This window comes from Arachis ipaensis, chromosome B8 (genome assembly GCF_059453495.1).
Source record: "Arachis ipaensis isolate K30076 ecotype BB chromosome B8, ASM5945349v1, whole genome shotgun sequence".
In the NCBI taxonomy this organism is placed as follows: domain Eukaryota; kingdom Viridiplantae; phylum Streptophyta; class Magnoliopsida; order Fabales; family Fabaceae; genus Arachis; species Arachis ipaensis.
Genome location: NC_142443.1, coordinates 64,579,478 through 64,591,861, shown reverse-complemented (window position 1 = coordinate 64,591,861; position 12,384 = coordinate 64,579,478). Strand labels below are relative to the sequence as shown.

General features: G+C 33.6%; 2 protein-coding genes across 15 annotated transcripts; both read left to right on the top strand.

Moving 5' to 3' along the window:
• Positions 1–288: 288 nt before the first annotated feature.
• On the top strand, positions 289–1,392 carry LOC148548370 (uncharacterized). The gene is made up of 2 exons (XM_088496498.1): positions 289–417; positions 994–1,392. The coding sequence occupies exons 1-2, from the start codon at positions 289–291 to the stop codon at positions 1,390–1,392; spliced, it is 528 nt and encodes a 175-aa protein (XP_088352624.1).
• Positions 1,393–2,539: 1,147 nt separating this feature from the next.
• On the top strand, positions 2,540–11,443 carry LOC107613065 (2-oxoglutarate (2OG) and Fe(II)-dependent oxygenase superfamily protein). Of its 14 annotated transcripts, none has more exons than XM_088497126.1 (6): positions 2,559–3,077; positions 5,831–6,053; positions 7,222–7,635; positions 8,123–9,213; positions 9,794–10,127; positions 11,173–11,443. In XM_088497126.1, the coding sequence occupies exons 4-6, from the start codon at positions 8,172–8,174 to the stop codon at positions 11,186–11,188; spliced, it is 1,392 nt and encodes a 463-aa protein (XP_088353252.1). In that variant the 5' UTR covers positions 2,559–3,077; positions 5,831–6,053; positions 7,222–7,635; positions 8,123–8,171; the 3' UTR covers positions 11,189–11,443. The 14 variants fall into 14 exon arrangements, 7 of the variants coding, with proteins under 7 accessions (XP_016170400.1, XP_016170399.1, XP_088353252.1 ...); XM_088497123.1 differs by having other exon boundaries at positions 9,794–10,155; XR_001613906.3 differs by lacking the exon at positions 7,222–7,635 and adding an exon at positions 10,346–10,594 and having other exon boundaries at positions 2,595–3,077; positions 9,794–10,155.
• Positions 11,444–12,384: the final 941 nt, after the last annotated feature.

The window sequence follows — 12,384 nt, the reverse complement described above, 5'->3', positions numbered from 1 at the left end:
AGGAGTTGATTTGGTTAGAACGACAAAGATAAAATGATTGTGGTGGAGCGACAAATTTTCAATGAATGGAAGAGTGTAAATTCTAAATAACTTTCTTAATATAAGTTTATTTATCTTAGCTTTTTAATATTTATTGCTTATTTATTTTTCTTTTAATTCCACTCCCATCCTAATGCTAATGACCTCTACAATAAACTATTTCCACATTTTGAAGAGTTGGGAATAGCATTTTGTAGAGATAAGCCTCAAGGAGGCAATGCAGAAAATGTAACTCAAGCAGTTGCTACAATGGAGGCTGAGCGCGAACCAACCTTGAGTGATCGGCAAGTGAATGAAAACACCCAAGTAAATTTGGAAGAGACCGAAATGGAATATGAAGCTCATTCTCAAATACGTAAGCAATTGACTCTAATTCATGTACATAAATTCACTTATTGTTGACCCTGCTGCTGTGTATTTTCTTGGATTTTTGAGTGATTCTTCATTAGTTCAATAGTTACTATTTTTTTTATTCTTCATTAGTTCAATAGTTACTGTTTTCTTGATTCTTGATTCACTTATTCATATATTATTCATATATTACTTGATTACATTTACTTTAACCTGTGACTGTGACTAGCCTTAACTATTCCCATCATGTTGAGCATTTAGATAGAAATACTAATCTTCATTTCTGTGGAGTATAATAACAAAGAAGAAAAGGATAGGAATGTAATTATGCAAACAGAATTAGAATCAGGATAGTTAATATTCTATTAGGTTCTGTTTAGTTAGTTAGTGTTGTTAGTCTTACTGGCCAAGGCAGAGGTAATGCTTGTATATACAAGTGTAGACTGTAGAGCAAGTATAATCAGTTAGGCTACTTGTTCTTCATTTCTATCAATATTGAATGATCTTCTTCAAGTTTATAGTTTCATCATCTCGAGCTTTCTTCTTTCTTTGTTTCTTTCTTTTTCTTGCAACACACTCATCGGTGTTGCTTTCAATTTTTAGGAGCCTCCAACTCCTGGTGTTCCTGCTGCTCCTGGTGTTCCTGCTGCTTCTAGTGCTTCTGCTACTCCTAGTTTTTCATCTATAAAAAGGAATAAAAGAAAAAGAGGGAGCAAAAGTGAGGAAGTGATTGACATAGTAGTAAAATCAATGAGAGATATGAAAGGTGCTTATCAAGACCACATAGCCATTTTAGTTGATATGGTTTCTTATTTTAAGCATGAGAAAGAAGAAGCTGAGCGCATAATGAAGCTAATGGCACTTTTGAGGGATGTTCCTAGTTTGAGCGTTGATGATAGAATGAAGGCTGACCTTAGCATTATAAGGGACAATAGTCTGATCGACATGGTGTTCCAACTTCAACCAGGAAAACTTTTGCCTTTTTTAAAAAAATTGATTTAAATCTTGCTATTTTTGAATTTTTATAGATTATATTAGATTGTCGATTTTTAAGTTTTTAATACGTGTGGTTAGATGTTGAGATTTATTTTGTATAAATTCAATTATGAATTATGGGATTTTTGGAAATTTAGATAAGTATTTTGTGTTAATTTAATTGTGATATTTGTTATTAGGGATATTTTAGTAAATTTAATTATGATAAAATTAATTTTAATTAAATATTTGTTATTAGGGGTATTATAGTAAATTTATTAGTAGAGATATTTTTGTAAATTCACAAAAAATTTCAATGTAAAAAAAAAATAATAAACGATTAGTTTTATATTTAATTTTTTTAAAAAATAAAAAATTGATATTGGAGATATTTTTGGAAATAAAAATAAATATTTTTATCTAAAAATAATTATATTGAATTTATCTTGAAATATATTTATATGTAAATTTTTTCATGTATTTATTAAGTTTAGTTATTAACCTTTTAATTTAAATGAGTAAAGGTAATTTTGACATATTAAACATATTTAATATTAGGAATATTTTAGTAAATTTTAAAAAATTAAAATCAATAATAACTTTAACTAAAATTTACTAAAATATTTAGTTAAATATTTTAATTTTTTTAAAATTTTTTTAAAAATACCCCTAATAATTAAATTTACTAAGATATTTTTTTTAAATATTTAGTAGAGTTAAAAAAAATTTGAATCAATAATAATTTTAGCTAAATATATTTATTATTATTAGGGGTATTTTAATAAATTTATTATTAGAGATATTTTGTAAATTAAAAAAAAATCAGTGTAAAAAATAATATTTAATTAGCTTTATATTTAATTTTTAGTTATTAATATTTTAATTTAAATAAATAAGAATAATTTTAACATATTATATAATATAATAAAAAAATTTAAACTCAATCAAACAAAAATTTATTCCTTCCTAAGATTATTACATAACATTTTAAAGTATTAAATTTTATAACTAAACATAAAAATTTTATATTCTAAGTAATTTTATTCTTAATCATTATATTTCTAAAATAATATTCTTAATAATAAAATTTAATCTTTAAATCACATACACTTATACGTTTTTTGACGAGTTCATAAACACACTTGTCCCTTTTTAAAATTTTTTAAAGATCATTAAACAGGTAGCATTTCGGTACCTATTTCCCTCATTTTTTACAAAAAAAATAAACAAAAAAAAAAACCCTAGCTGAACGAAGCCCCGCCCAACCCCCAGCTTTCTCGCTCGCTCGCTCACACTCTCTATAGTCTCTAACGGAGGCAGAGCTGGGAGTTCAGCTCGGTTCACCGCCATCGAATGTTCGCCGCCGTCGCCGCGCGTCTCGCCGGATCCTGCACGTCATATGCTCGCGTCTGGCCTCTCTCCTCCATCTGAGCTCGGCTGCTTGCCCCTCTCTCGCCTCCGCGTCTGCTCGAGCGGTGCTTCCTGCTCGTGTGGTCGCCGCGCCTCCCTCGCCTCTCTCCCTCCTCACGTCTCTGCTCGAGCTTTGTGGTCCCTCGCGTGCTCGTTGCCGGCGGTCTTGCTCCCTATCGCTCATATTCTGCTAGTTCTCCGCGTTGTAAACATAAGAAGGACTGCCGCAGTGCCGCCAGCTCCTCCGCGTCACATCCTTGCTCCTTTTCCTTCATGCTCTGCTTTTTGGAAGACCACCGAAGGTTACTTATTTTTGTTGCTTACTTTTTTCGTTTTTAATCGGTTGTTCATAAAAAAAATGTGATTTGGTGAATTTAGTTTTTAATGTGATCAAAATGATTTAGTTAAAAATAATTAGTTAATTTTGTGCGTGTTTGTGACTCTGATTTCTTATGATTCTATATATGTAATGTAATTGACTAATTGCTTGGTTATGAATTTGTGATGACACTTGAATTTCTCAATTTGTTGAATGGGAAGCTTGCTAATTACTAATTTAGTTATGCCGCCGAATGCTGATTTTGTGTTGGTTTGCTAATTTTGAATTTGGAAAGAACATGTTTGGAGATTGGTATTTAGTTATTTAGTTTTACTTTGTGGTTATGATATTATGATTCTGCTCATAAAAATAATAGGGATGCACCTTATTTTCAATTTTAATTTTGAGGGCTCTGAAATTGTCATATTAGAATTAGATAATAGGCTTTGTTAGAATTGATTGTTAATTGCTAATAAAATGTTAGAGTTGATTGTTAATTACCTAATTGATTAATTGTTAAATGTTAATAGGCTCCGATGCTGCAGTGTGATTGTTAATTGCTTAATTAGAATTGATTGCTAATTGCCTAATTGATTGTCACTATTATTGTGTCAAATTAAGATATTATTGTAGTATTGAGTAATAATGAAGGTTCTGAGAACCGGACCGGTCATCAAACCGCTCTAGTCACTAGTTTACTGGTTCACTGATCCAACCGGTGGTTCAACCAGAAAAATCGTTTTAAAATAAAATAATAAATAAATTATAAATAAACATCCTAAAATATCTTCCAAATTTAAAACACTACACAAAATATCATCAAACAAATTCATATGATCTTATCAAAATACAAACTCAAAAGTTAAATAGTAAAAAGAAATATCTAAATATTAAATTTTGACTCCAATTTTGACTTTGAGGGTTGACAGGATCACTTAACACCTCTGATTCTAATTTAGAAATGGCAGGAGACAAAGGATTATCAATTTCAAAAGAATGTTGAGCTAGTTCAGTTAGAAAATGTTGATCATTCTGTGGTATTGTTGCGTTCATCTGTTGTAAGAGAGCTCTCTTAGCAACAGATTCTTCTTGCTGAGCAAGCCATAAACGGGATCTAGTGTTGTTTCCAAGTTGAGGTATCAACATAACAAGTAGTCATTGAATAAGAAAGCATAACATATCACCAACTACCTATACACTTTGACTATCCTTACACTACCATCATCATCATTCATCAGTTTATTTATATATGGCATTGGCAGGTAGCTACCCTACTCATTCAGCAACAACCAGCATTTGATTTGATTTTCATTTTTAGCATTCTGCAACAACCATTACAAAACAGCAGCATAACAACAACAGTGCCATAACAAAACAGCAGCATAACAACAATAGCAGCACAACAAGGGGAAAAGAACAATGAAATTTACAAAAGAAATTAGCAATCATATTCCTGTTTCGTGCATTTAATTACTCATAAACAAAACTCAACTCCACCTGAATTGTTAATTTCACCTTGGTCTTATGGAATCATAAATAGGAATATATTACATTGCTCTTTCTTCTAAAATTCAAGCAAAAACAAAAAGGAATGGTTTTAGTAGTTTAGTACCTGTTTCAGCATTCGAACAGTGTACATTGATTCAAAACTCATGTTTTTTTGTTGCATACTAAGGAATCCAGTGAACTTTAGGGCTCCTAACCCCACAACCTCCACACCACTTTTCGCATCACTTTGCCATTTAAAACCGTAAAACAAAAATTTCAGATGAACATGTTACTGTGATGAAGGTCACTATTGGGAAGGAATTGGAGAACTCCCCTGACTGCGAAGCACGAAGACTCGAGGAGACAAACCCCTGACTGCGATAGATGGCGACAAACAACGGCGACAACACGATGGCCGCCAAGCTGGAGGAAGAAGCGGTGCGCCTGCGACTGGTGACTGCGAACAGATCGAAGACTTGGAGAACTCCCCTGACTGTGACGCACGAAGAGTCGAGGAGACAAGCCCCTGACTGCGGCAAACACGGCTCCTCCCTGCGGCGGTGGTGGCGGCTAGGGTTTTTCCCGAGTTGAGGCAGGACGTGTTCTGCTCGAAGTAATAAGGAAGGAGATGGAGAAGCGCGTTTTGTTTCTCCCCCTTAAGCGCGAAACTGCGTCGTTTTATCCAAACCAGCCGGTTCTGATTTTGGTTCGACCGGACAAAAATCGGCCGGTTCAACGGTTTACATCAGGTTTTATAATTTCCGGTTTCAGACATCAGACCAAACTGTTTGTCTCCGGTTCGCGGTTGAACCGGTTGGACCGGCCGGACCGATCCGGTTTTCAGAACATTGGTAATAATATGTCTATTTTCGTATTAGTTATTTTAGAAATTTCAAAATTTAATTTTAAATTTTTGAATATTTTAAATTTTTATTTAAGTAGGACCGGGTCAGTCGGTTCAACCCGTAACCTACCGGTTGAACCAGTGACCCAGTAGTCTGACTGGTTTGATCACTGGTTCGGTTTTGGCAACTATGGTTATTTGTTTGGTATCAATATATAACAAAAAATATATAAAGTTTATTTTATACAAGTTAAATATATTCATGATTAATTTAAATTTATTTTAGAAATATATTTCAGACATAAATACAAAGAAATAGACCTTCTTCGTTGCACGGGTACATTGTTTAGTAAAGTAGCAGTAGTAGTAGTAACTAACAAGCAGGCAGGTGTGATGCTAAACAGAGTGGTGAGCTGCTATCATTTCCACCTCATCATGCCTCATGCGATGCTACTCAACGGCGATGATCAGCTACAAAGTTTGTAGCTACCACCACCACCACCACAAGCACGTTGCTTTCCTCAGCCCCATACCCTTTGGGTTTTCACTTCTCTATCACCTTTGCCACGGACCTTGTGATTCGTATGAACATGTCCCGCAGTGAGTTTATCTTTCATTGGATTCAAGGTTTGTAAATACTCCTTTTATGCCTCAATAGTGTTTGTGTTAATGCTAGTGAGTGTAATAGCTTTTTTGTTTGACTATTATCTCTAGAGATTTATTTATTTATTATAAATATTAGTGTGAATGTGCTGATTAATTTTAGAGTCACTATTTCTGATTTGGTGAGTTAGTTTTGTAAATATCTGTAAGTATTGATGATGCTATTGAACGTTTTGATTCATGAATTAAGATTTGAAGAAATTTGAGGTATGGGGATTTTGAGCTTCGTTACCCATGTTGATGAAATCATTCAATTCTGGCATGTTTAGTCGTTCGATAAGGATGGTTTGGGCTTGGAGACAGTCCAAATTTTTTTTTATGATGGTTCTTTGTGAAAATGGGATGCGGATGCCCAATTGTTTGTTCTCTGTCCTCAAATGTTAAGTTAGCACTTTGTAACAACGAGATTTTGTAATCTTTGGGATCTCAATTTACTTCCTTGACTTTCGAAATATGTTGATATTGACTGCCGGCTTGTACTTTGTAGTATTTTATTTTTTCTTTTCTTTTCAATGGATTTGGTACCGTTTAATATTGATTAATTGTAGTGAGAAAGTCTATGTGTGCACTGTGTTGTGCTTACTTTTCCATATTGGAGATATCCTTTACATTTATTCAAATCTTAGTAGCAGGTAGCACTTTTAGTAATGCTTAAGACATTACATTGGGTTAAGCAGGAGTATTATCATAAGTAAGGCAAACATCATATGATTTGTATATTGGGTAAACAATTTTGGGTTCAAGAGGCCTTGTAAACAATTTAGTAACAGAAAATTTACTGTGTCATGGTTTACTTTTATTTCTATGAAAATGATTATACAAGTGTTCGTCTGATTAGAAGATTATCAATCATAGATGTATTATTTTGGCGGAAGTTACCACTTAATGCAATGATGAAACAACTTTCAATGAAACCTATGGTGAGTTACTAACTATTGGCAAATAACAAGATAGTAGCCTGATGCGTGTTATGTGCTGTGCACTTATTTGTGTTTCTTATTTTACCTTATTGCTTCATATTTTGGTGCGAATCATGCTGTTGCATTTGGTTCTTCCTTTGTATCACGATTCACAAATTTTCTTGAGAGTGGGACTATATATTCTGAATGACTCTTCTTGTGCATATATTTAGGAATATCTGATTTGCTCCAAGGAATAAGTCTACATCAATGAATGGTCTGTTACACCGTTTGACCCATTTTCATGGATTACACCATTTCTTAGTTCTTAAATTATCAAATTATTCACTGATGCGAATAGTAATAGTAATGCCAATGCTGAGACCCAAGAGAAACAAGAGGATGGGCCTAATGAAGCCATTATGCAGAATAACCCAAGTAACAAAAGAGTGAGGAAACTACCCATATGAAAGACTACGAGAAGTCAGTATGAGTGCATCACAGGGAATTATTAGCTTGTGCTGAGGTCAGAGTTAGTTACAACAGATTGGAAAATGGGTTGTGATATAAAAATGGAATTATAGTGTAAGAAAAGAGGATAGATATTATGTTGCTATTTGATAGTGCAGACCTCCCTTGAGCTTCAGGTGGTATTGGTATACTGTTTCATTGATTTGTGCCTTATATATCAATTGAGTACTTCATTTGTCAATTAAGTACACTTATTTTACTTTGCCATATTGCTGCCGTGATTGTTGTGAATTGCTATGAATGTTTGTGGTGACTATTATTCACCCAAACAACACTTTATCCTCCCTTCTGCTTTTCTCCAATTCACACCAATTTCTCATACTTCTCAGTGTTTAGAACCTCGCTTCAAAACACAGTAATCTAATCACGTATTGCCACATTAATCAAAATATTTAATTTACAATAACCACGTTAAAGGTGACATAGGATATAATCAGCATACGAAAATTAATCTCTTAAATAATACCTTGTATTTATGTACACATAGATTAACTTTTTTCAATATACCAAATTATTTAAAGCAATCTTTATTTTGCAATTAAAGGAGTAATGCTTTTCTGATAGTGTTTCTGATATGAGATTTGTTTATTTTCACCTTTACAGATATCTTAGTGGGCTCAATCTATCTAAACTAAGGTAGGCTACAAATTTCATGGCAGGCAGTGGCCTGACGTCTTTGGGTCGTGTGAAGCTCACTGATTTAGTTCCTTTGGAAGGGTTGCCATCTGATGCCTATAAAATATCAGTTTCAATTTTGTCACAATCATTGGCTCAGTTTTCAGCTGTCATTGTCCAATTTCCAGAAAGTGACGGGTCTCTTCTAAGATCTGGTTTAGAATCTGCCCGCCTCTATTTCCATCAAAGAGAATCATACCCCCCTGCAGATATAATCCATACCGCTGAGTCTCGGGAGTGGTGCAAAACATCTGGTTATTATGCAGATCCTCATTTATGGCAAGAAAGCTATGATTATAGACCGGGATTAACTCCTTCAGAACCAAACAACTCAATTGAGTTCCCTCCTGCTGGTTTGCAAGATATGTTTGCTTCATTTGGAAAAGCAGCAAGGCATATTCTGGATGCAATTAGCTTCCATTTGAATTTGCGTAGCTCGCCGTTTGCTGAAATACTGGATAATGTTCCCCTTAGAAATAGGGAAATTTCTTCTTCAGTCTTATCTGTTTGCTGTCATGCTAGGCCATCATTTCAGGAGCCACAGCATCATAATATAGCTACTCAAGAGGATGGCCAAATTGTTATGTATCCTGACCAGGATCACCATGTTGATAAAGGCTTGCTATCTATTGTCAAGTCTGACAAGGCTGGTTTACAGGTAAGAGACTTTCAAGGTCGATGGATTCTTGTGGATGGAGATCTTGGACCTCAGGAAGCTGTTGTTTATCCTGGTCTTGCTCTCTATCAAGCCACTGCAGGGTATGTAAGCCCTGCATTGCACAAAACTGAGATTAATATGGAGCCTAATATGTATGGACGATGTTCTTTAGCCTTCAAACTTCTGCCTAAATCAATGACCAATCTTGATTGTTCAGAAATGAGAGCGGCAGGTTATGGAATTGAAGCTCAGTTCCAGCTCCCCGTTCCAGTGGATGATTTTATGCAAAGATCTCATCAAACTGATCATATTTTTAGTAGGCCTGGTTTCCAGTGCTTCAATTTTCCACCGACAAATGATGGTATGTAGCATTATAACTATTTGTAATCTGGTTTTTAATTTTCTTTTTAATATACATATACATACATACATTGTTTATATTCTTCAAAGCAATTTAAGAACTTACTCAACTTTGAATTATTTTACTTTGATTTTGAAAAGGTTGCCAATTCAAGCTATTCTTTCCATTTTCAAATGAGATTGTGCAAAAATATGTTGATTGCATTTCCATCCGCACTGGAGGAACTTGAATGAGTGAATTGAAAGGGCATGCATAACATATTTTCTGGGAGAAGTAGCATAGCAAAAAAAATTGTTCTTAGGCTGTTTCTCTATTTTATTTTATTTTATTTTTTTAAATACAATCCACAAATATTGCACTTTGGTTATTATACTTGTAGAACTTTATATCGTCATTAATAGTTGGTCTCAAATATGAACATAGGTGTCCAGATTGTGTTTCTTAAAATTTAATATTATTATATTATTATTTATTTGTGACAGAGTTTGACTGTATTGATGTTGATATGGTGTCACTTCTGCTTTGCAAGTAGCCCTTAGTTGAAGGGTTTTAACAGTAGGTCAATTAAATGCTGGAACAGGATCCGGGAAGACTATAAGGAGGAGGAAGCAAAATCCTAAAAGCAAACCTCTGCCACCTTCCAAGCGACTAAGGCTTGAGGCACAACGAGTTTTGAAAGAAAGGGTCCAAGATATTGCAGATAAAAAAGGCATCAAGCTGCGGTTCTGTAATCTCAAAGAATGTGAAAATCACATCCATGCCTTAGACAGCCCATGTGCGAATATACGATTGGAGATAGGGTGGCCACCTGGAGTTCCATTTGTCCACCCCCATGATTTGCCTAACAAGGCAAAGTTGGGTTTTCTTGAGGCATATGAACCTGGTTGGACAGAAGCCCATCAAAACTTGGACAGGCTAGTCAACACTCGGCTAACTTTAACAGTAACTCTCCATTTGCGATTTTCATGTCTGGATGCTCATGCATATTTTATCTTGTACTGCATCTGTCAAGTAAAGTGTTTCTGGTGCATTTTAAGCTAGTGACCTATATACATTATTTTCATAATAATCAAAAGGTTGAGGGGTTATTTTTCTTTTATTTTTTTTAAAACAACATGAATGAATAATTCAGGTAGCGGGAGTGACCAGAACCAAGCAAGGGATGATATTCATAACTAGCCCATCATCGTCATTAATTAACCCCTCTGTAGGCGACGAATCAAACTTCTAGCAACATAGAAGCATGTTGAGAACAATTATTAGTTGTAGAAAGGAGCAATGGACATTAGGAATGAAGTGTTGGATCAATGCAAAGACCAATAGAAACATAGACTCTTATCTCTCTCTTGGTTTGTGCATGTGTTTCCATGATTTGTCAGAGGTTTGCTGATCCTTTTTCATGTCCTCTTCTTTGCTTAAGTAGTTATATGATTAATATTTTCATGAATGATATATTTGCAAGATATCTTGTCGTTTGTTATCTGGGAGTGCACTAATTGGCCCTGGATTAATATTTCCGTATATGGAGCTAGAAACACCAAGTGTGTGTAGACTATGGAAAGTGAAAGATCAAAAACAGCCAGTGGAAGCCTGTTTATGAGCAATTAAGATCTGTTATATAATGTTCAATGACCGATGGAACTAGCGCAAATGTGGTGGTACAGTAACTTTGACATGCATTGACTAGATTTAAATTCAATGGACGGCTGTCAGTATGAGCACTATCTTAGGATTCTGAGACAACTATGTTGCATTCACTTGAATCATTGCAGTTTGAGAAATGAAATATTGCAGTTTCTTGAACTTTATAGATTAGTAACTGTTGTGATGTATTTGATGATGGGTTTTTCAGGTCTACTTAACATCTTAGAAGTTTACAAGTTAATCGATCATCAAAGTTATGTTGTATTTGGTTGATACTGACATTTCATGTTCATGTTCATGTTCTGGTGTATGCAGGAATCAATCACCCTGATTTCCAGCATATGGGGAACATGTGATCAGGTTGTGAAGTTCTTGGGAGGATAATAAGCTTTTAGTTCTCAATGCTTCGCTGGATCTATTTTTGGCTTGGTTCAATTTTTCAAGTGGCGAAAAATAAATGACCATTTTGTATCTTCCTAAACTAAAAAGTGGGTATCCAAAATATTTAACTTTTAATTAATATGTACTGACTATGTAAAACTATTTCACACTATTAATCAATGAAATTCAAAGATTTAAATGATAATATGACGGTATATATAGACAAATTCATACATTGGTATTTCACACATATGTTGCATGTGTGAAATAAAAATATAAATAAATTACATAGAAGATAATAATAAAATGAATTATTAAAAGTCAGTACTATAGTTGTCAGAATCGAATCGGTCAGGTTATTGGATTATTGGTTCAATCGGTGAGTCACTAGTTGAATCGATTGACTCGGTCTTATATAAATAAAAATAAAAAATAGTTAAAAATTTAAAATTTAAATTTAAAATACATATTTCACTAACATTTTAAGAATTTCAAGCTATTTTAAAATAATATGGAATAAAAACAATAAATATTTTTATTTTGTTTTTTATATTAAAATAACTTATTTTTAATTTTTAATAATTTATTAATTAATTTATATTTATTATACTATTATATACTACAAGTATTTATTAAAGAATAATATTAATAGATATTATATAATTATGAAAAAAAATAAGTGAGTTTATAACTAAAATTAAAATAAATTAAATAAAAATAAATTATTTGATGAAACTCACTAAAGATATTTATATATATTTAAATTTGTATACAAAATAATGATAAGGACAAGAGCAGCTTAGTGGCTGTGCAAGGCGCCTTCATTTACGAGGGTGAGGGTTCGAACTCGCCTTAAGAATTTTGAATAAATTTTCAATACCAAACGGTTCGATCGGATCAGTCTTTACCGAGTTTGACCGGTTTTCAATGGTTCATTTTAGGTTTGATCGGTTCGTATCAGTTTTGAGGGTGAGGGTTTAGGGTTCGAACCTTGCCTCAAGAATTTTGGATAAATTTTCAATACCAAGCGGTTCGGTCGAACCGGTTTTTACCGAGTTTAATCGGTTTTCAACGGTTTATTTTAGGTTTGACCAGTTCGTATTTGTTTTTTTTTTATACGGTCTAAATATCGGATCAGACCGATAT